General features: G+C 42.8%; 1 protein-coding gene across 5 annotated transcripts in view; it reads right to left on the reverse strand.

The window, feature by feature from the left end:
* The window catches only part of LOC117255242 (uncharacterized), a 51,600-nt gene extending 31,542 nt beyond the window's left edge, over positions 1 to 20,058 (reverse strand). For all 5 annotated transcript variants that reach the window (XM_033623936.2, XM_078166156.1, XM_078166154.1 and 2 more), the window contains exons 1-5: positions 19,827 to 20,058; positions 10,548 to 10,599; positions 4,626 to 4,723; positions 309 to 454; positions 1 to 96 (exon numbers count right to left, since the gene is read on the reverse strand). In XM_033623936.2, coding sequence (XP_033479827.1) covers positions 1 to 96; positions 309 to 454; positions 4,626 to 4,723; positions 10,548 to 10,599; positions 19,827 to 19,920 — 486 coding nt within the window. In that variant the 5' untranslated portion in view covers positions 19,921 to 20,058. The remainder of the gene's footprint in view (positions 97 to 308; positions 455 to 4,625; positions 4,724 to 10,547; positions 10,600 to 19,826) is intronic.
* Positions 20,059 to 24,413: the final 4,355 nt, after the last annotated feature.

Genomic DNA, 24,413 nt, shown 5'->3' on the forward strand with positions numbered 1-24,413 from the left:
TCCGACACGTCCAAATTCACAGGCAAGGTCCAAGGGTGTTTTCCCAGCTGAGTCTGAGATACACGGGTTGGACTGGTGTTGGAGCAGCATCTCCGACTGTAACACACACACACACACACACACACACACACACACACACAAATCTTACTGGCACTTCTGAATTTCCCCGCTTGTAGCAATCACAAATCATGCATCATCAGGCACACGAAACAGATAAACACACCTCACATAAACACACACGGCTACTTGAGCTACACACCGAAGCACACACACACACAAACACCTCCAGTGCACACAAACACAGTTACCCCATCATAGTGCCCGTGCTGAGCTGATAGGTGGAGAGGGATCTGTCCTTCATCTGACTGTCCGTTGACTGACGAGCCTGCCTTCAGCAGCATTTTCATTGGTTCAGTCTTCCCCTGCCATGCAGCGTAATGCAGAGGACGCATCCCTACACAAGACACACACACACACACACAACAATGACAGCACAATAAAACACAGACGTACAAGACCCCACAAGGACATGCACACAGATACAAGAAAATGAGAATATAAAGACACGTGAATTCATGCAAACACGAACACTATTGTTATTCTATGGACAGAGCAGCGACCATCCAGCAGGCAAAACACCTTCTACAGTAGAATCACTAAACTCAGTTATTAAGATCACTAATTTACTTCATTGGGTTTATGATGTTTTAATAACCAATTAAACCCCAAGTGCTGCCACTGAAATTGAAAACTGAAGCAATTAGTTGACTGATGGAAAATTAATCAGCAAATTCATGATCAACTGTTTAAAGCAAAACTTCATTGGTTCCAGCTTCTCAAGTGTGATTTCGTTTTTCTTTTCTTTTAATTTTTCTATGAGAGTAAACATCTTTAGATTTTGGACAAAATAAGACAATTTTGGATGACACCACGGGAAACTTGTGTTGAACATGTTTGCATGTTTAAATTAATCAGGAAAACAATCTGTAGATGAATTAATAATGACAACAGTAGTTAGTTTCCGCCTTCACATGAATGCAAACATTTCTGTAATATATTTTACAGGCACAGACTCTCAGTGCCCCTCCTGGAAATACAATCTTATTGTTACTGACATGCTTGTGACCCTTTGTGACCGTCAGACTATTGTTTGTGCAAGCGTCAAACTCATGGGACGTTACAGACAAACTGCCCTTAGACAAAGGGGCAAGACAAGAAATCCCCTATAAGTGACTGAACATGACCTTCGAGAACCCTGCAGGAAACTGGACATTGCAGCCTGTGCACGAAATGCAAGGTGATGCAAAGTCCAGCTGAGCACAGCACAAAAAACCACCATGGAGTCATTACCAGTGCCTCTAACCAGAAGACATTAAACACCAATTTGTAGTAGTGGCTGTAAGGAGCAGTGAGCATGCTTCTCATGGCAGCGACCCAAGACCCCCAGTCTTAATACCAGCGATGAGCCACATCGTCAAGCTGAATAAAGAGGCCCTCCAGGCCTGGCTGGCATGAGGGAGTCCTGACTCAGAAGAGAGGCGCTGGCAAGATAAAGAGACACATCAGCTGTAGGAGTTACAGAAGCTAAAGCCTGAGCATATGAAGACATGTTATGGAAAATGACTCTCAGACAGCCTCAAAGAGTGTCTAGAAAGTGTTCTGGTCATTTAAAAAGAGTAGACAGGACTTCAGTCTGTGCTGGGGAAAAGAGACACTGGGCCTTTTTGAAGATGGAGGAAACTCAGGAATGTCTTGACATAATGGACACTGCCTCGATTCAGGATTTTCTTTTAAAAGATTGCTGGAAGTGATATGAGCCTATTTCCGTTCTAGTAGTCAATGGGGTAGTTCATCCTTACATTCTGAAGGCTCAGCTGTTAAGATATTGTGATTCATATGCCCCATGTGAATGTCTGGAATAGTGCTTTGTTAGGCATGCAGTGGTGGCCATGAAACACTACACTAACAGAGGACCTACTTTTTATTTTTGCACCAATAAGGATAATAAAGTTCTCATAGAAATTTGATAACCACTGAACTGAATGAGTTCTCTGATTTTGGAAATACCCTAAAACCCGTTCCCAGGATGATCCTGGCAAAGTTGCTTGCCTTCTTTTCCGTTTATCATTACTTTTTGGGCAGGATATCAAGTCCTGGAGCCCAGGCCTGCAGGATGTTCAGGTCAGCGGCCTTAGTGTGGCATTTTGCCCAAGAACATTTTGTAGATGGGTGTGATGAGGTTTGGATTTTAAACCAGCAATTATGGATTTCTGGGCTTTTTGGAGGCAGCGGAAACAAGCTGTGACACAACACCGCAGGCTGTTCTCATGCACTGTTTGTATATATACCTACAATTCCTAATGCACCAGAGGTCGTATATAACCCACGTAATCATGTGCCAATAATTTGTGTATGAGACAGGTAATCAGGAAGGCTGCTATCACGTGACCGATGCGTTTAACAATAGTAAGGAAGGAAGTAGTATAAAGACCAAAACTCTGCGTAAGGAGGAGGGTTGGGGTGCGGGATGGGTCAAAGAAGCACAGGACTTAACCCCAGGAGACCACTGTTCCTGTCCCATGTGAAACCAAGTGAACTCTAAGTTATTTAAAGGTACATCACTTTTTCCTAAACCTAACCCACGTGACTTTACTTTTTCTTAAACCTAATCTATATAATTTTACTTTACAATACCCAACTAATGTAACTACTTTCTTATACCTAACCTACATAACTTTACTTTCCTAAACCTAACCTTCATAACTTTACTTTGCTAAACCTAACCCACGTAACTTTACCTTCCTAACCCTAACCTACGTAACTGTCCTTTGCTAAACTTAACCTACATAACTTTACTTTGCTAAATCTAACCTTTGTAACTACACTTTCCTAAATCTAACCTTCATAACGTTACTTTCTTAAACCTAACCTACGTAACTTTACTTTCTTAAACCTAACCTACATAACTTACTTTCCTAAATCTAACCCACATAATTTCACTTTCTTAAACCTAACTTAGGTAACTTTACTTTACTATACCTAAACTAAATTGAATTTTATTGTTAATCAGTGTGCCATATCAACATAATGTATATTCCTCGCTCCTCAAAATGCTCCATAAAAATTTGGGGGATTTCCTAACCTTTTGTTGTTTGAGGCATTGGTTTTAAGCAGCAGAGCTCCTCCCTTACAGTCAAATCATAGTATTATGTGATGACCACCAAACGTGGTATGTCAGTCACATTCACACACTTATCAAGTGCAATGTTAAAGTTGCAAACTTTTTTGTTTGTGTGTGTGTGTCTCTGCCTGTCTGTCCGTCCCTTTGTATCATTCTGTGTCCCCTCTCTATATTTGGGTGGGGATCCATGAACACAGCACGAAATTTGCGCTGTGGAAGTTGAGGGGTTTGAGTCGCATGGTGGACAACTGATCAGTCGATTTGATTACAGCCGATCAGTTCAGATCAATGGATGAGAGAAGCAGCTGGTGCAGTGACTGAAAGCAAACTTTTAGACCCAGTGCAACGAAGTTAAGTTTCACTTTCACTGCACCTGGCGTTCTACTGCTCCGTCTGTGCTCAGCACAATGAATAACCCAACTGTAGGCTACATGTATTCCAGTAGCACTCGTAATGAATGGTCCAGCTACAAAAAAAGAAAATCAATGCATGGCAGCAGATAGCAGTTATCGTAGCGGGCTGCAACAAATGAATGTGTGGGCAACCTTAAACATTTCAAATAACCTCTCTTGCATACTCAGTGCTAATATGCAAATTGTTAAGCTATGGTGTGCCAATGGTGGTACACATGCCCAAGTCTGCTGATCCCTGTGCTTATTTATCTGATATCATACAAACCATTTTATGAGGATACATTAAATATTGTCATACTTCAGTTGATATGGCAAATTAGTTTGCAAGTAGTCACACATCCAGCATACACAGAGCAACATTAACATCCATTTCAAGTTGTGTTTCCAATATCCACTCTTTTTTTTGTTCTGTTTTGGTCTCCACCAACTTCTGACGGAAATATCTGGCTCAAGAAAAGCTTTCCAGTCCCCTCCATAAGGATTCCCTACCACCCTCACTGAGACAGTTAAGGAGGTGGGGCCACCTGATAAGGATGCCTGCCAGTTGTATACCTCCATTTAGAGCCACACTGGGCATGACTGGGCTGACTGGGAGTGTGGAGACAGTAGGCCTACATCCTGGAGGGATTATACCTCCCATCTGCCCTGAGATTTCTTCTTCTTCTGGAATCTGCCAGTATGAGAAGGGAGATATTTGCTGCTCTGCTTCCACTTGGCTCACAGTCCTGCAGCCATGAAGCTCTTCTATTGTCTATTGTTTGCTGTGCACACAAATCTGTCACCTCTCATAAACACCGCATACTACACACAGAGAGATTTTTTTTTTATTGCATTTCAAACAAGCTCACCTTTTATTACACAAGAGGGTATTATCAGTCACGCAGGGAAAGCCAGAATTATGTGTTTGTTTACCTGGGTTTTTTGTGTGTGTTTGTTTCCTGGCCAGCCTTGTGCGTTTTGTGCCTGTTTCATGTTAACACAGTGAGTTGTGAGGACACTTGTATTGTGTTGGGATCTGTGTGTATTTTTACCTTTATGGTCTTTAATATCCACAGCTGCCTGGGCCTCCAACAGCAGAGAGATCAGCTCCTTGTTACCACTCAGAGCAGCATGGTGCAGCGGTGCCAACCTTCACACAGACACAGATTATGTTTAAAAATACACATTCGTATACATAGTGTAAAACCAGTGCATAACTTTGCTGACATAATCTTCAGCGTAGAGCAGCTCCGCCCCTCAGCTCTGTGTGAGCGACAGGAGGGGGCAAATGACCTACTTCCATTAATAAGCAATCTCTCTACCCCCGAGCCAAGCGTACACACAGCGAGGCCTCTGTGTCTGTGTCTGTGTGTGTGTGTGTGTCTAATGGATCCCTGGTGAATATAAGGGCCGGGCCCTGGAGTCAAATCAACGAATCATCAGTCATTACACAAGGAGTTGAGTCCAATTATCTGATTCCAATCAACACGATAAAAATATCTGTGTTATCTGATGGAGCCAAATGAAACCCAATCGCAAACCAAGCATGTGCACATAAAAAGCTTAACCACTCGTGAGTCTAAATATAGCCAAAATCCATAGTTGTACATTCAGAGCTGATAAGGGAGAATTTCTGAGCAAATTAACAGGTGGGAAATGTTGGCCGTCCTTTAAAGGGACAGTTCATATACAGATTTTTCCTCTCACCTGTAGTGCTATTTATCAGTCTAGATTTTTTTGGTGTGAGCTGCTGAGTGTGATATCAGTGATATCAGCCGTAGAGATGTCTACCTTCTCTCTAATATAGTGGAAGTACATGGCACTCACACAAAAAAAGGAAAGACAAACTCTGCAGTAATGTCTCTTTCCAGAAATCATGACCCGGCTACTTCAGATAATCCACAGACTCAGGGATGAGAGACTTGTGAGAGCACAAGAAGTGATATCAATGGTGTCCTCCTTGGCTGAGCTGTAATGTCAGCTTGCTCAGTGGTCCAAGGTGAGCAGCATTACTATGGATCCCACTGCTTTTCGTAGCAAGTCTTACCCAACTGTGATGTGATTAGCCAGCACAAGCCCTAACCATGACCTCTCTGCCCTAACCCTAACCTTCTTCAATTTCACTAGTTGATGCGACAAGTACTCGCCAATGTAGCACCGAAGGGGCTGTTTTTAACAATGCTGTTGTGAATATTTTACCATGTAAATATGTAAATAATAATTGTGTACATAAATATGTAAATAGTTTACAGTACAAACATCCATCCATCCATCCATTTTCGTTACTGCTTATCCTCTTGAGGGTTGCGGGGGCTGGAGCCTATCCCAGCTGACACTGGGCGAGAGGCAGGGTACACCCTGGACAGGTTGCCAGACTATCACAGGGCTGACACACAGAGACAGACAAACATTCACACTCACATTCACACCTACAGCAATTAACCTATCCCCAACCTGCATGTCTTTGGACTGTGGGAGGAAGCTGGAGTACCCGGAGAAAACCTACGCTGACACGGGGAGAACATGCAAACTCCGCACAAAAGGGCTCCCTCCTGGGATTGAACCAGGAACCCTCTTGCTGTGAGGCGACCGTTTACTGCTCATCCAAGAAGGATGCTATTAATGTTTACATCACATGCTGACATAAGCACAAGCCTAACGTCCATGAGTAGATGCATGTTTCCTTCTGTGCAGTGATACAGTTGCCAGATGTAGATCAGTAGAAATAAAATAGTTCCTACATAAAACTGCTCACAACAAGGTTGTGGATTATCTTGAGTAACCAGGTCATGATTTCTGGAAAGAGACACTTTGATTTGACTTTTTTTTCCAAATGTATTTTTTGGCACTTTGAACACCACAAGCCAAGTGCCATCTAGCTCCATTATTTTGCAGAGAAGGCAGACATCTCTACCGCCAATATCTCCAACACTTAGTGACTCACACCAAAACAATCTAGATTGATAAATAGCTCTACAGGTAAGAGGAAAACTAAGTATTCTTGATTCTGGGGTGAATTGTCCCTTTAAGGTAGCTACAGACTCTAGACAGGAGCTCTTCAGCTGGCTACATGAGCTGAGGATAATGTGTAAAATGATACGCTTGATAGTATATTGATCTCAGAAGGAGATTATTTCCTGTCAGTCAGATGATCAAACCATATCTGTCAGCCAAAGAGTGAAGGCTCACAGGCTTGTAGCAACCACAGGGCTCCTGGAGTGCATCTGTGCATCACTTCAGCAAGGTGAAAAGTCAAACCACTGGCGTTCAGCACAAACAAGATTTTCAGCTGTATAAAGTTAATCTTTGAGTTGATATGGTAAACAGTTTCATATCTACATATCCAGCAGTTATAGAGAAACATTATCATTCACTCTGAGTCACATTTGTGTCCACCAGGTGAATACAAGTCCAGTATTCACTCTCTTTTAGCTCTGTTTTTGATCTCTACCAACTCCTGAGGGAAATATCTGGCTCTTAAGCTGCTAAAATGCTCCACAGAGTTCACCAGATATTCACTAACTGCGCCTATCTGCTGTTTGATGCTGAGCAGGTAGTTTACAGTGAGTTATTAGAGTGTTGTGTGTTTCATTCTACTGCAGCTGAAAACAACAGTATGAGAGCAGTGAGAGTCACCCAAAACAAATATGGGTGATAATTCTCTGTTGGGTTCATCAATACAAGCGACCCCTTTCACATGGTCACATTGTTCTCATATTGTCATTTAGTCTAGTGTATGAAATTATTGATTACAGGCACATTTTGTGATCCCCTGGGGGGATGACGTCCAAGTTAGGAACGAATGCCCTAAATACTATATTGTGTTTTCAACAGGTCCAGTTGTACCACAACACTATGATGCATTCATATTTTGTACAGCTGAAACATATTTTGAATCTGATTAAAAATCTAATCTGAGCAAATCTAATAGAGCTGCAGTGATTAATAGATTAGTCAGCCCAGTCTGACTCCCAGGGCGTCAAAATACGCGGCTATGGCAGTGGCCCCAGCGTTACTATAATGATGCCACAGACACCGTTTAACATTTGTGTGAGACGCACCAGTCTTCCATCAACTCTAATGAAAAGCCATCTGCATCCTTATTAGACGCTCAGAGCGACAGTCATAGGGCTCTAGTTTCACAGACCGGGCAAGGCAGGGGCGCAGCGCACCTGCGCTTCGCCAACTGGGTGTGGCCAGGTGGATTTTGTAAGTTTGGCACACCGTGCGCCTGGCGCAGCTACTCCTCTTTCCCACCTCCGTAATGAGAGTTTACTCAATTCGCCATGGCAGAAGAGAGCAGCATCGTCAGATGGCCAAACTTCTCCCAGGAGGAAACTGATGTTTTGGTCCGGGAGGTCCAAGCTCACAGTGTCCGAATATACGGAACTGCGAGCAGACCTCCACGGGCTGATGATGCAAAGGTAGCCTGGGAGGAGGTCACCACAATTGTAAATCAATGTTGTGTTTCTCTCTCGCGCGCGCTCTCTCTTTCTCTCTCGCAGTCTCACTCTGTTTCTTTTCTTTTGACTTTTCTAAGATGACAGATGCTGAATATATACTCCCTATCTGATGCTGTGGCTGTTTGTGGTTGGCTCAGAGGGATGTGAACTCATTAGTTTTGTTAATCAAATCAGGTTGGGTTTCCATTACGCGTGCCAAACGCGCCAAACGGTGCCAATCCCCTTTGATCTGACATCAGATGTGACGGGACAGTCGATATAGAGATACATTTACATGCTGATTGCAGATAGTGGTTTTAGGGTATTTATTGCATTATTAATGTGCCTGATATTCTGGAAACCTGTCTGTGAGGTTTTGGTGACGTGTGCGCACTGTCCGCCGGTCAGCCAAACTTCGGCTTACACCGGCTGCGCTCCACCTGCGCTGACAGTAGACCTGGTTTCAGCTGGCGAGCTTTTAGCGCACCTTCGGTGAAGCCTTTTGGCACGAAACTGTCACTGCGCCAAGCTGGATCTGTCGACACCTCCCCCTGCTGTGCCGCCACACCCATCTCAGCGCACCTCGGTCTGCCAAACTACCAAACTGAGCGCGGCTCGGGTTGCGCCACCCTGCGCTGCACCGGGAAACTAGAGCCCATAGATTAAAGAGCATGAAAGTCCGCTCAGGGTGGGAGGTAGATGAATCCAACAAATATTGTTTTTGACCCCAGGAGACTGATGTTCAAGACCAACAAACACCAACATTGGTTGCAGCATTTTTACCCCTCAAGGCCGGGTGTTTTTTAGCAACATTTGTGGTATTTTCCTGACCATAACCAACTAGTTTTATTGCTTAAACCTAACCATTGATTTCTTGAATCAGGATACAATGCAATAGTCTGCCCCCTGGCATCATTTTAGTAGCGCCCAGGGCTTCTGCCTAAGCAGCAAAATATGACAAGCACATATGAGATCATGTTGGAAAAGTAAAATTTCTCTGATTCCAACTTCTGAAATGTGATCAGTTTCTGATTTCTTTACTCCTCCATGACTGTAATCTGAATATCTTTAGGTTTTGGACAAAACAAGACATTTGAGGACGTCATCTTGGGCATTAGGAAACATTGATCAATATTTTCCATCATTTTCTGACATTTTATAGACCAAACAACTATTTGATTAATTGAGAAAATACTTGACAGATTTAGCCCAGTTGCCAGAAAACAAACGTTGGTATTGTTTGTATGTTTCTGCCAAACGCAACACGTTACATTTTTACAATCTTCTTCATTTGAATGTTTCTAAAGTGACGCAGCATATAAGCTGACTTTGTCATCAGAACAACAAAACTGGTTGGTTTTAAGCGAGTCCCTGCTTTGTTTGTGATGGCTTTTTAGCCACCTAACGTGGGTGTTTACTCCAGTTTTGCAAACCACTCCAGCCGGCATAGTGCCATGAAAAGTGGTTGCTTTTACCAGAGCCCAGTCTCACTCCAAAGTTGGCGAAATCCAGCACTTGGGCTGTGACTTGCGTTGTCAGAAACCAATGAAAAAAGGCATTCTTTAACATCTGCATGATGCACAGCCAGTTGCTGTTAGAGTTTAACGGGTACTTGGTGGCATCAGGGGGAAACGTAGCAGGACAAGGACGAAAGTTAAGGTGGCGAAAGTCTGACTGGGGCAGGCCGGAAGGGAGGGGTAGTGGATGGGTCCAACAAACACCAACTTTCACTTGAGAGCGGTATTCACTTCCAGTAAGATTATAAAGCCAAACCGTTCTTTTTTCCTAAACCTAACCACATGCTTTTGTTGCCCAAACCCAACCATGTGTGTTTGTTGTTGAAGGAAAAAAAAAAAAATCTATTTGCGCTGTTGTACCTACATAGTGTGTTTATTTTGAAAGAGACTGTATGTGAACCGTAAATTTCCAGTGAAAACAGAAGTGTATTTTAAAAGAATACAATGCATGTAACAGGCAGAACTTGACACGGTGTCCCAGAACGTCACCAACCAACGCACCCAGGGTACCTTGCACATTGTATGTGGACATGGAAAGTCCATGACCAAAACATCAATATGTGACAAGGTGTGATTGAGAATGTGTTTACCGAGACAATGCTGTGTCTTCCAACAGTTGTTTAGCCAAGAAAACCGGGTAATCAAGCCAAACTTCATCTTTTCCAAACCATACCTAACTAAACCTAACCACATGTTAAACCACAGTGATCCTGAAATGTAAAGTTTCAACATATGTGGTACGCAGGTATGAACAAATGTAATGTATCTTTGGTTTGCAGAAACATACAATGCCAGCATTTACTCTTGAGACATTAATCGAAAGTGAAAATCGTGAGTTGCAGCCCTGCTCTGGAGCCACGATGCAATGTAACAAATAACACTCTCATGAAAGAAGGAAACAGAAGGTGGGGAAAAACAGAAGACGAGGGAAACGTACCTAAAAAAAGACGATGCCATGTGGAACAATAGAACAATAGCACGGAGAACATGAATTATAAGAGCTGTAGTCCCTCACCCATCTGCATCCTGGATGTTGACGTTCACTCGCTTTGCTGCTCCGAGAAGCTCTGGAACAGAGAAAGGAGAATGGGAGAGCAAAGAGAGGGGGTTACAAACTCATTACAGAAACAGTCAAAATTTGAATCTATTCAGAATTTAGTGATTAATGTATTCTCTCTCCTTGTACATATTATCATAATTTCCTCCCTGCAGGTAAAGTCGACAGCTACACTTTTATACCTGCAAGCGCTCTAAAACAAGAGTTCCTTCAAAACAATAAGCAGCCGCAGATGTCAAAGAGAAGTCGTTCAAGGAAAGCTCCTTTTTTGACAATATAAATTTGAGGTATATTCAAAAAGTTACTGAGTCTGAGTTACATGAGAAATCTGCCGTGTTTCTCAATTGATGGTAATTGTAGTACAGTCTTGTTTTCCCCAGTGTGACTGATATAAACCAACCTGTTTTATCCACAATCATGAATAACTTTGATGTGGTTGTTGTTTGGTGTTAAGGTCTGTCAATCACTTTAAGAGATACCAAGATCCTATCTTGAGTGCAGACATTTAAGGGCTACCATTTTAATTTAATTTTCATGTAATGAACTACATTATCATTACGCACCAGATGCACGTATCTTTGATGCATCTCAGTGGAGCGAGGTTTATTTTGCTCTTCAGCAGTTAAAGTAAGTAAACTTGAGGGAATGGTTCGACCTCTTGGGAAATATGCTTTTTGCTTTCTTTTCGAGACGACTATGGTAAGTTTGTTTGTAGTATGTTTGGGTGTATGCTGTATATAAATGCGTCAGTGCTTGTAATTATGTGAATGTGCATGTTTGTGTGTGTGATAACCTTGATCTTTGACTGAAAAAAAAGATAAAGACATCACACAGCAGGAAGACGCACACAGACGCAAACACTCACACTCACCAACACACACATACGCTCTGAAAAGGACGCAGAAAAAGCAGCTTGTTTGTCTCCCTGCCTTTACTTTTTTTTTTTTTTTTTTTTTTTTTTTGGTCAAACCCTCATAATCCACCGGCCATAATCTGTAGCTGTTCTGTAATCTGGGGGAAAGCTTCTCCTTTTCTCTGCAGCTCTATCTGCACTTCATCCCTTCATCCTGCTCTCACACTCTAATTTTCCCCTGTAATTTGCTAAAGAGCGCGTGCTGATTGGTAGTTCTGATGTTTCTGTTTACACTCTGGGGCTGACATCATTCTCCTGCATGTGTGTCTGTGTTTGTGCACGTGTAGGTACCCCCCCCCCTCCACCCATCTATCTTGGATTAAAAATACAAATCATCCCCCATCCCCTCCCCCAGCGGATGAATCAATGAGTGCAGATATCTGTGTCACCGTCAGAGAGCCACAAACTTCGGGCCACGACATCCAGCACCCATAATTATTCTCCTGTGTTTTTCTCAATAGATTATCCTTCTTCTACTACATGGAGTCTGGATCATGGCATTACCTAATAACACCCCTCTCTGACCCAAAACCATGATGTATATTTAATCAAATACTCGACTTAGACGGGGTATCACTCTGCCCTCAAACAGTTCATCTTCTTCTTTTGTTTCCAGAGCCACAGCGAACACTCTCAAAACTAATATCCATCCTGAAACACTCATTTCCTCCTCCCTAATTGGATCAGTTACTTAAAATTATAATGTATTTTCCTTCTCTGACATGAACTGTTTGTTTAAGAGCATTACCATACTGTTTCTCTGATGGTGTCCTTGGACCAGGGTTCATTTCATTTCTATTTTTTTTATGATAATTTTAGGCAAAACACTGCAGCCGAGCCCCGGTTACTATGGTAACCCTTCGACGTGCCATTCTCACAGACTGTCAATCACTTGGCACTGGGATTACTATGATATTATTTTGCTGCCATCGCCCTAAAATTGTAGCTATTCAAGAGTTTATTTGACACAAAATTGTGTTTTAATTTGAAACCCCTTTTCAATCTGAATAACAGAGCACCACCAACAAGCTGCCGGCAAGGCAACCTTCAGTGTTACAGCGCAGATTCCCAAACCTCCGGAGAGGTGAAGTGGAGGGTTTCTCAAGGGTTCTCATTACCAGAAATGTTCCGAAGTCCAGTTTTCATCCCCTCTGACTTCCGCCTGTCATCACGCATTTGGAGTTTGAGCATAACATGTAGCCTAAAACAAATGCCATCGCTGACTCTGTTCTCTCACTCTGTTTCCAGACGATTGCACACATATGTTAAAGTGACCGGACTCAGGGTCACAATATGCTAATAGTGCAGGAACTGTATCACACTTTCATCATGAGCACAGAATGACATGACAATGTGATGAGAGTGACAAAAGGGCCACAATCACACAAACAATGTGCAGATATGTGTTAGAATATAATGTAATGTTATAATATTTAACATTTTGAAAGTCTTTGATAGTAGTTTTTATTACTACATGTTGAAGGAAACTGAGCATTTAATAATTACTGTTGGAAAAGTTGTGATGACGACGTCACGACCAACAGCTCTCAGTTAATAAGTCTGTGGTGCAATAAGCTTTCTGGCTGATTCCAGACAGTAAGAATGAAATTCAACCCATAACTCTTCATTCTTTCCACAGCAAACCTTCTGAAATGGAGTTTTAAAAGTGGAAACCAAAGGTGAGGATTGATTACACATCACACTCATTGTTTTCACACAGACTTTAACTGTAGTGCCAAATATAATGCTGCTCTTTTCTGAGCATATCAGAATTAATACAATTTTAAGCAAGACAGGGATCACTGGAGCTAAAATAGTGGCTGCACAATGGCAGTCTAGTATTCATTATAGCATAATAGCTTTACCTCTCTGTACATCAAATACAACAACAGTCAGAAATATATGGTTACATTTTTTATTTCGGCTGTAGTAGCAGGACCTTGTTATATCCTATATTTTTTAAAGAATTTAAAAGTCATTTAATTTCTCAAAGATAAAAAACAAAATATGATGTAATGATAATAACTGACCGTGTATTCAGCAAAATCTGCAGGACTGTAACTGACAATGATTTTCAGTGATAATTAAAAATCTGTTGATTTTTTATCTCAAATATTCAATCAATCATTTTGTCTATTAAATTTTAAAAGCAGCAGCACAGCGGTGGTTAGCATTGTCGCCTCACAGCAAGAAGGTTCCTGGATCAAACCCGGGGTGGGGGGGCTCGAACTGCAGGGTGGTGGAGCTCCTCTGTGCGGAGCCTGCATGCTCTCCCTGTGTCAGTGTGGGTTTTCTCTGGGTACTCCGGCTTCCTCCCACAGTCCAAAGACATGCAGTTTAATTGGTGACTCCAAATTGGCTGTAGGTGTGAATGTGAGTGTGAATGGTTGTCTGTCTCTATGTGTCAGCCCTGTGATAGTCTGGTGACTTGACCTCTAACAGGATAAGCAGTAACAGAAAATAAATGAATAAATTCTGAAAGCTTGTGATTAAGGCTGATTACAATTTACCCAACCTAAAATGTTCATATTGTGCAGTTTTTCAAACCACAGATACGTTACATTTGGACATTTTTTTGTAGTTGATCCGTTCAAACTTTACATTTCTCAGGAACACTGTGGTGAAGGTGTAGTTAGGCTTGGGTACAAATATCTCTTGGCTATGGTTGGGAAAAGATCATGTTTTGGCTTAAAACACCCACATTTGGTGGCACAAAAGCTGCTGGAGAAGCAGAGACAGGTCGTAAAACACCCAGGTTTGGTGCCACAAATAGGTTGGTTGGTTTCTAACACTGGTCTGCAGTAGTCTGCAGCTTGGCAGGCATCGTAGTCATCCTATATTAGGTCACTTTAGAAATGTTAATATGATAGGCCACATATGAAATATGCAAATGTGACATATTTGTGGTTTGCAGAAACATATAATGCAATTTTTTTCATCTGGGGATGGGGCTGAATTTTCCTTGAGTCTAAGTTGACATACTAATAACAGCCCAAAACTTTTACGAGAAGCTGGAACCGCAACATATTTAAAAAGTGATTCAAACTATTAATGATCTTTTAAAATAGCTGCAAATTTGTACAGCTCCATAGTTACAATATACTGTACTTGCTGGACCGCCCCTCAGTATATTTTAGTTTAGTTAGGTTTAGTTAAGTACAGTATTTTAAGGAGATGATCAACAACACCTGTTGTTCTCAACAGAGTTTAGATACAGTTGTTTACAGTTGTTGATGTGATGGGAATACCAGATTTTCTTTCCAAGATATTTTTTGGGGGCTTTTTTGTCTTTACTTGATTGGAAATATTTAGCGTCAAGGGGGGAGAGAGAGTGTAGATGGCATGCAGCATAGGGCCGTGGGTTGGAATTAAACCTGCAGCCGCTGTGTCAAGGACACAACCTTTGTACAAGGGGTGCCTGCCCTACCAGGTGAGCTGGTGGGAGCCCTGGGACACCAGGTCTTAATACTTTTTGAACCACAATTGGCTGTGTTACAAAACGGTCAGTGTTATGACACTTCCTGATGGTTGATAGGGGCAGATACATTGTACAAATTACTTAGTGCCCATTTTAGTTGCTTGCTCCAACATAAAAAGAGATACAATTATGATAAGGATGTTCTCATATCTCTAAGATAAAGAGCTTTATTGCAACTGAGCCAAAGATAAGGAAACCATTACCAAATGGTTTAGAAACATGCCTTACTTTGTGGAAGCTGCCATTCGCTTTCTATGTCATCTATTTTAAAGTGTACCAGAGACTCAACATCCATCTGTCTGAACTGATCCATTAAAACTTTGAGAAATCAATTCTGTTTGACAAAATCAGTGGGTCCCTTGACTGCAGTAAGACTATTAATTTCAAGGTCCAGTGTAGCAGAAATGGTATATAATGTTCAGAACTATGTTTTCGTTAGTGTGTGATCACCTGAAAATAAGAACTGTTGTGTTTTTGTTACCTTAGTAAAATGAGCTGTTTATATCTACACATGGAGCAAGTCCTTTTCCCAGAGTCCGCCATGTTGTAACCCACAACAGACAAACCAAACACTGGCTTTAGATAGAGCCATTCACGTTTACACACCAGCCACCATAGTTCTAAGCCTCTAATCCTACACACTGGACCTTTAAAACATAAGTCTGACATTCTATATCTTTCTGCTGTCCACAAAACCAATTAACACATCAAACGCAACAATGAATTGATCCCTCTAATAAGAAAGCCAGCATAATTCTTAAAAATATACTATGCAGGATTTATCTAAAAATGTAGACTCATACAGAGGTAATCCCTCTCAATCATTACTTATGACTTTCTGCAGAGACTCTGCCTTCTGCCTGTAATTTCTTATTTTCTCCCTATTTTCTGTCTTCAGGATGTTTATGGGCGCATACCCCCACAGCGCTCAGGTAAGATTGGGACTTTAAAAAGAGGTAGTGACCAGGTGCCAGACTGAAAGCAGCAGGCATCCAAGAGATACGGTGCAGAAAAAATGCACATAAAGTGAGGCAAAACACCAAACAAGATTAAATCTGAGGTTGGCTGTTACTTCCACTTTCACTGGTGAGTGTGTTAAAAAACAGCAACCAACAATCCTCCACAGTGCACCTCTGAAGAAAAAGCTAAAAATTTTGGAGGACACAGAAACAAAAGTATAGAAAACAACTATTTGGGGGTTATGTACCAGACTATTTCTTGGACTGTAACAGTTTTCTCTGCAACTAGAGACCCCAGGAAGTTGCAGCTCCCAGCAAGCAAATTGTCCTTTTTACACAATGTGATTTTTGTACGAATTAAATAAGTGAGATACAATGTGTTAATGTAATTAATGAGCTGAGAAATTGTGTTTGCTAGATTTTATAACTTCTGGACCCATTTCAGTGCATTACCAAGAGATTATGTAGTGCCACTAACAGGCAGATGTTTCTTCTTTCTCCTGAAGAGGTGCTCCTACTGTATTATTAAGTAGTATTGTCAGGTATTTCTGACATGTTTTGACCCTATTTTGGGTTGTACAGTATTTTAGACACTGTTGTGTATTTGCCCTATTTTGAAAGTATTTTGATTGACCTTCTGCCATTTTGAGGGGCATTAACATAGATTACATTTTTGCACAAATTTCTTACAAACCTTTGTCTTTTGTAAACTTTTATAGAGTATTTAATATAGTACACGCATGGTATTTGAAATTTTGTGCTGTGTAACTGACCCTTTGCTAAGTCCCGCCCCTGGACGCAGACTGGCCAATCATAACATAGCATCAGGCCGGCTCAGACCAGGGTCCGACAAAAACACAGCTGTGCTCCATTGACTCCAATGCAATCGTTTCAGACTTCCTTCATTTTCAGGCTGGTTTTGTGGATTTGGAGCTAAATGTTGTGCCTGGGGCACGTCGTGTATTAATGATACTCGTTACCTGGAGAGGTTGGAAAAAGATATACATTTCTCCCCTGTTCCAAAACCTAAATCAAACCCTGAAAAGTGTAGGGTTAGCTAGCTAGCTACTGAAGATAAAGCCTACTGAATGTATACACATGCTGCTTTTGCTTTTTAATGATTATAACAGTGAATAAAGGCTGACCCTGCTGTACAGGAACCAGTGAAGGGAAGCAGGGAAACTTTGCTGACATTCAACCAGCTGTGTGTCATCACAGTGTGCACAAATGAACGTTGTTTGACTTCACCCAGATATCCCTGCCCGTCCGGCAGCAGAGGTCTAGGTGCTGGCAGCGGCACGGGGGCGAAGCCAAACACTGTTCATCTGCGTACACTGTGATGCCACACAGGTGGTTCAATATCAGCAAAGTTTCCCTTTATATTCATTGTCTTGTGTGGTGATCAGCAGTCATGTGGTGGTTCACTTTACACTGTGATCTGTAGCCTATAGTTCGGCTTTAGCTTCTAACTATCTTTGTCTTTTTAACCTGTTGTTGCTGCTGAGTCAGTTTGACATCCTGGATATATCCTTCAAACACAGACTGTAGACCCCTCTGTCTGCTTCTCTCTGGAATTACTGTTTCATTTTTCCAAAAATATGATAAGATTTCTTCAGGGAGTGCAGTTAGTCACAGTGTGGGCTCCATGCTTACTGCGACAGCTTGTCGGACCATCACAAAGGGGCGGGGCTTAGCAACAGGTCAAAACCTGGCTAGCTGTTTCAACCTATTTCCACTCTTTATGTTAAGCTAAGCTAAGAGCAGCGGCTAGCTCCAGCTACATATGCATCATACAGACATGACTTTGATCTTCCTGTCTAATCTTTATCAATCTGTTTCTCATTATTTGAAGACGCATTCTACTGTCCCACAGTGACCAAGGAGAGTGTGAAATGGCCTCACATCGTCCTGTCACCTCTTCAGTTCCTACCTCACCCTTCATCAAGTTTTGTCATTTTGAAACAACCACTACAGTAACTCCCTCTCACCTGCTGCTCTAAACATCATTAGCATACTGTTAATAATACAAACGCAGTCGGGCACATGACTAACACCTGATGTGTCGAGTGTGTTTCTGTGCATGCCTGACTGTAGTTGTGTGTGTGTGTTAGAGGTGTTTGTGTGTGTGAATCTCCAGCAGAGAAACCCGACTTCCTGTTTAATTATTCAAACATAAACCTGGATTCACGCTGACACACACACCCACACACCTTCAATAACTCACCCTTTAACCTCTCCCCATCACTTCCTGTCTCCGCACGTCCCTGTATTCATATCTCACTGTTTCCCTCCTTCTGTTCTGCACTCTCACTCTTTTCCTCTCCAATTCTAGCCCTCCTCCTCACCCCTTGTCTCCCTCACCCTCCACCCACCTCCCCCTTTCTCTTTGTCAGTGTGCAGTGGACTGAGCACTCAGAGCTGATCTGTTCTGGCATTTGAGGAGAAGCATTTTTCTTTTCCATGGCACTGCTGGAATGTTCAGAGACAAACACACGAGAGGAGGAGAGGAGAGGAAACTAGGGGAGAGGAAACAAGATAAGAGGAGAGAGAAGAGGAAAGGCGGAGAGGAGAGAAAACGAGAAGAGCGGACACAAGATAAGAGGAGAGGGAAGAGGAGAGGAGAGGAGAGAAGAGGAAACCCAGTGAGGGGAGGAAACACGATAAGAGGAGAGGAGAGAAGAGGAAACAAAAGGAGAAGAAACAAGGGGAGAGGAGAAGGGAGCAGAGGGACTAAGAGGAGAGGATGAGAGGGTAGGAAAGGAGAGGAGACAGGAAAGGATGAGAGGGGAAGAGAGGAGAGGATGAGAGGGGAGGAAAGGAAAGGAAGGATGCCAGAAAGGATGAGAAGGAGAGGAGAGGACATAAAAGAAGAGAGAGGAGAAGAAATGAAAGGTGAAGGAGGAAACAAGAGGTGAGGAGATGATGAGAGCAGAGGGAATGAGAATGGGAGAGAACATGAGAGGAAAGAGGATAGGAGAGGAAATGAGAAGAGAGGAGAGGAAACAAGAGAAGTGAAGGAGGAAACAAGTGGTGAGGAGAGGAAGAGAGCGGAGGGAATGAGGAGGAGAGAGAACATGAGAGGAGAGAGGAGAGAGGAGAGGGGAGAGGATGGGCGAGGAAACGAGAAGAGAGGAGAGGAAGCAAGAAGTGAGATGAGAAGTGAAATGGGAGTAGTGAGAGGAGGAGCTGTGGCAACAGGAGAAGGAATAAGAAAGGGAGGAAAAAGGAGGAGAGAAGAAGAGAGGAGACAAACTCGGAGTAGGGAAATGGAGAAGGGCCTGGTGATGAAATGGGAGAGGAGGAGAGCAGTTTCAAGGCTGTAATTGAAATCTAATTATCACCTCAAGTCCCAGCTGACTCCACGTCAAACACCCGCACACACACACACACACACACACACGCACACACACACACACACAGGGGCACCACATATGTGCACATGTCTGCACGTGTACACTTACGATCATCACATTATTACCACTAACATCTGGCATCTTCACACACCAATAATCCCCCTGTCCCGAGAGCAGTGTAGGACCTTCGTGTACTTCCAACTCACACACACACACACATCTTTTTGTGCATTCATGCAGACACACACACACAAATGGTCAATGGGGGAAAATGGGTAACAAGCATCCGCCTGATTTCTAATTACATTCTGATGACTGTTCTCACACATGTGCAACGTCATCACTATCACACTCTCAACGTCATAGCACACACACACACACACAGTGCACCATTTAGGTTAAATGGCATCACATCAGAATTAGCCTGCACTGTCCTGACCTGGTAATGACGGGTAGTGTGTGAATGTGTGTGTGTGTGTGTGTGTGTGTGTGTGTGTGTGAGTGTGTGTGACAGGAGGATGGAGGGATACTGACTGGCTTTCCCTGGCCGAGGTCTCTGTAGAAGCCGCTGAGCTGTCAGCAAGTCCTCGGTCTTCACGGCCTGGAGCAGCTCCTGGTCCTTCCCCATGTCCCCTCCGTCCCGCCCCGGTCCGCTCGGTCCCGCTCTCTTCCTCTGAGCGCCCCTCTCTCCTCCGTTAATCCGCTGCTACATCCTGCCGCCGCTCCGGGCCTCCCGCTGGAGCTGAGGCGCGGAGGGATGGATGTTGCCGGGAGTGGGATGCTCCGATGCGGCCAGGAGTCCAGCGCACGTCCCGCTCTACCTCCCCGCTCCACGCGGTGCTACCGACCCGCACCAAACCACCGACCGACCGACCGGACCTCGCTCTCTGCCGGGATGCTCTCCGGCCGCGCAGGAACACACTCGCGACAGATTCCACAGATTCTATCCGCGTGACGATTTCACCGGGTCTACGTGCGTGCCGTGCGTGAAAACGGTGGAGCTCGAGCGCCCTCCTATATGCTGGGTCAAATCCGCACCCCCTCTGAAATCTCACGAGCCCTCAAACCGCAGGATAAATCACGCACGGGTCGCTGATGCTCAACGTGTGACCGCTGTCACCGCCGCGGTGCTGGACCAGCTCGCGCCAGCTCCAGCGCGCACGCACACACATAGACACACACTCTCAGTCACATATGGCATTACATAAACACGAGCGAGTTGTGCGCGCGCCACTCCAGTTGTTGTAATCCCAGTCCGCGAGGCTGCGCGCGTGCGAGCGGACAAGTCAAGAGAGGTCGTTTGACATCGTAATAATAATGTAGTCAGTCGCGTGCAGGAGGTGCACTCAGCGCGCGGGACAGTGGGAGGCAGAGTCCGGGATCGCGCGGACCCAGGAGACACTCAGCACTCATAGATAGAGCTAAATGATTTACACTGGCTTTCACTGAACTATATCTGTATTATTCATTCATGTCTTCTCTGCACTGTAACTACAGCATCATATTTTATTCTCACTTTTATGTTGCTTCATTCAAATTATTTTATCTTTTAAATATTTTCTTTTTGTTTCTATTTGACTTTAATATCCGTTCCCTTTGTTGTTTAAAGGTGCTACACAAATTATCTGGCCTCACCTCTATTTGTGTCATGGTGGTGATGGTCTTACGTCAACATTGTTTAAGGTTAATGAGGCAGGGATAATTTCAGGACAGGAAAAGTGTGTGTATGTGTGTGTGTGTCCCTGATGCAAGGCTAATTTAGACTAAAGGGGCCACTGCCAGTCAGATTTAGGACAGGAAGTGGAGCAGATGACAGAAGACTGGTACTCAATCAAAAGTGTGTGTGTGTGTGTGTGTGTGTGTGTGTGTGTGTGTGTGTGTGTGCATGCTTCAGCTGTGTGTGTTTGTGTATTGACACAAAGCCTATCTGAATGTAATGGCAGATAGTTTCTCAGTTGACAGTCAGATTCTGACACTGCCGGATTGACCTGCTACTAGGACCCAGGGCTCAAATGAACCATGGGCCCCTGTCCAACCCACCACACAACTATTTAGATTGGTTATAAACAGAAAGAGTTGCATCCCAGTGTTTATGCTGTCAGTGTGCATATACAGCACTAAAAAGGGGCTTGGTTTTTAAGTGTGCTGTAAGTGTATGTGTGTGGAGAAGTTGCACAGACTTTAAATAAATTGCAAATGGTGGTGAGACAGCTTCAGAAAGATCTTGGAAAACAAACCAAAACGTTTCAAATCTTTGGGGAAACATTTTTGTTTACTCTTTGTGAGGTTTATTTGGCAGCAACTTTCTAAAGTCACTCTTTGATTGATGTCTAACGGTGCACTTATTGTGCAATTTCCTGTGAGTATAAAACAATAAAGTCTGTTGATTCCTTGTGCGTTAACTACAAAAAAGTATACTATAAAGACATGAATCACATCATCACATCAGTGGACTCATTGTCATAATCGCTGCACTGTGCAGGCACGTCAAAAACAGCAAGCTAGTTTTGACGATGTAAAAACTTATCTTAGTCCCTGGAAATATTCCCATTACTTTAGTTTTGTCTTGAGGAAAGATGACAAGAACACTGTAGCTGCTAGTAGTCAGACTAAACTCTTTCCACTGCAAAAAATATGTCCTAAAACCTCCGGTCTGAAACATTTAAGCAACTACGATCGACAGCACAACAACGTGAAGCTTCAGGAAATACCTCCCACCAAAGGTGAGTCCCTGTCAGCCACAGAGGTTGGCTGTAGCCCTGCACTGGCTAAACAACCAAAACTGGATTTTAATTGTGAGCAGCTGCAGCTACAAAGAACAAATGAAGCTTGTGGGTGGATATGTTGTGGATGAAATGTTGCTCCATGACTTACTCTCTGTCTTTCAGGCAAATGTTTGGGAAAATACTGGTCAAGCCCAACACTGTGTAAAGATAGGTATATACGTACTTTATACAATTACAGTGTATGGTAGTGTGAAATTGGGACTTTGAGTTTACAGCCATACTAGCAGCTATGAGGCTGTAGGCTACTATTACAGCGGTGCTTTGAGCTAAATGCTAACATCAGCATGCTAACATGGCGACAGTGACAGTATCAACAGACTGATGTTTAGCAGGTATGCTAACCATAGTGGCCATATTAGTTTGGGAACTGCCCATTGATCCGACAGCCCATTGGTGCGACATCCCATTGTTCCAACCATATTAAACCCATTGTTCCGAAGTCCGTTCCGAAATCAAAATGATGCCCTGTGGTTAAGGTCTGGTTAGGTTTAGGCACAAAAACCACTTGGTTAGGGTCAGGAAAAGATCATGGTGTGGGTTAAAATGAAAAACAAAGTGGCAAACACATAAACCGTGAGCCTGCTTTGCCTCAAGCCTTTCCCAGCTGACCCAGAGCTGGTCGCAGCACACCATCAAGGTAGAAATACGCCCTCCGGGAGCCGTTCAGCACCGCGGACCATTGGACTAATGGGATGTCGGACCAATTGGCTGTCGGACCAATGACATGGACCCATTAGTTTAGTGTGTTAGCATGCTAAAATTTGATACTTAGCACTAAAACAAAGTATAACTGAGACTGATGAGAATGTCTTTAGTTCTGATGGTATTTGATGATAAACGAAAGTATTTGACAAATTAAAAATTAAACCTGAAGATGGCACTGGATGTAGTTATGTCAAGACATGATTTGTGTACCAAATTTCCAGTCAGTCCAAGTAGTTCTTGAAATAATTTAGTTTGGATGAAAGTTTTGGACTGAAAGACTGACATTGCCATCCACTGCTAACATGGCCAAAAATAACAAGGTAACCTCAGTTCCTAAAAGTATTTGCTAAGCAATCAGGGGAGCAGATAAACTCGAGGGCCTGGGACCCTGGGTCAGTCCCCTCCTTGGCTGGTCAACAGTTCAGCCTCGGCTTCACACACATTATAGTTCACTGACTGAAGTTTTTTTTTTTTATTTAATCAACCTTAACAACATTTTACAAAGCATCACACTCTTGTACAATTGTTTTTTTGTTCCGCATGACTAGAAACATTAAGTTGACTTATTAAATGATTTCAAGCACTGAAAATAGTTGATCAGAGTCCAAAGTTGGCCTATTAATCTCTCTCTCTCTGTATTTTAAACCCTAATCAAACAGCTAGCATGTAATGTGAAAGGGGTAGCTCTTAGTGATGAACCCACAGAGAAAAATCGCCAACTCTAAAGGCTCCGTGGAGTTTTATGTCCTCTTTTAGCAGGTTGTTTTGGTTTTACAGCACTTACTATATAATTGAGTCTCTGCTGCTTTCATTGACCCCACTTTGGCAGAAGACAATGTTCCCAGAAGTAACTCTCCAGCTGGTAGAGACAGTAAACAAAGACAGATATATTTGAGAGGCTGGTGGAGACCAAAACTAGCTGATCTGAAAGCGGCTGTGGTTACAATAATTTTGTTTTATTGCGCTATCTTGGGATAAAGAAGTTGCTTTCTTATAACAGAAAAGAAAAGGTAATTTTCTTATGATGCCTTCATTCAAATCAGGCGTGTATATTTCAGTAATCCTGTTGATATAGTTAAATAAAATGTGATAGAGTTTTGTAACTTGTCCACTTTTGTGTTTGGATCAGCTGTAGAATGACTTGGCAGAGATGGCCGCCATCTTGTTTTTACATGGATAAGTGTATTTTGCATTTGCTACCACTAGATGCTGCATAAAACTGTCCATGAATGACAACAAAAGGTTAATTAAGTTAAGCAGAATTAAGTATAAGGTGCAGCAAACCTAAAATATAATGTCCTCTTATGAAGGCGCAGGGTCGCTATAGGTCAGTACTAAAATATTAGCTAACAGTTATTTGTTTCTGGTCACATGATGACTCGATGTCTAATATTCCATCTTCTTTTACTCTTTACTCTTTACCCACGAGCTGCTGTGGTTGCAATTGTTCTTTTAATCCTGTTATCTCGAGATCCTAAGTTAATTATCTATTGTTTCCGGACAAAAGAGACATTTTCTGGTCATAGTGGGTCAATTACCTCATTATCTTGGAAAACAATAGGTCGTTTTCTCTCGATAATTGGACAAATACCTCATGTTAATGAGAAAGCAACAGGTTGTTTTCCTAAAA

Source organism: Epinephelus lanceolatus, chromosome 3 (assembly GCF_041903045.1).
Source record: "Epinephelus lanceolatus isolate andai-2023 chromosome 3, ASM4190304v1, whole genome shotgun sequence".
Taxonomy (NCBI): domain Eukaryota; kingdom Metazoa; phylum Chordata; class Actinopteri; order Perciformes; family Serranidae; genus Epinephelus; species Epinephelus lanceolatus.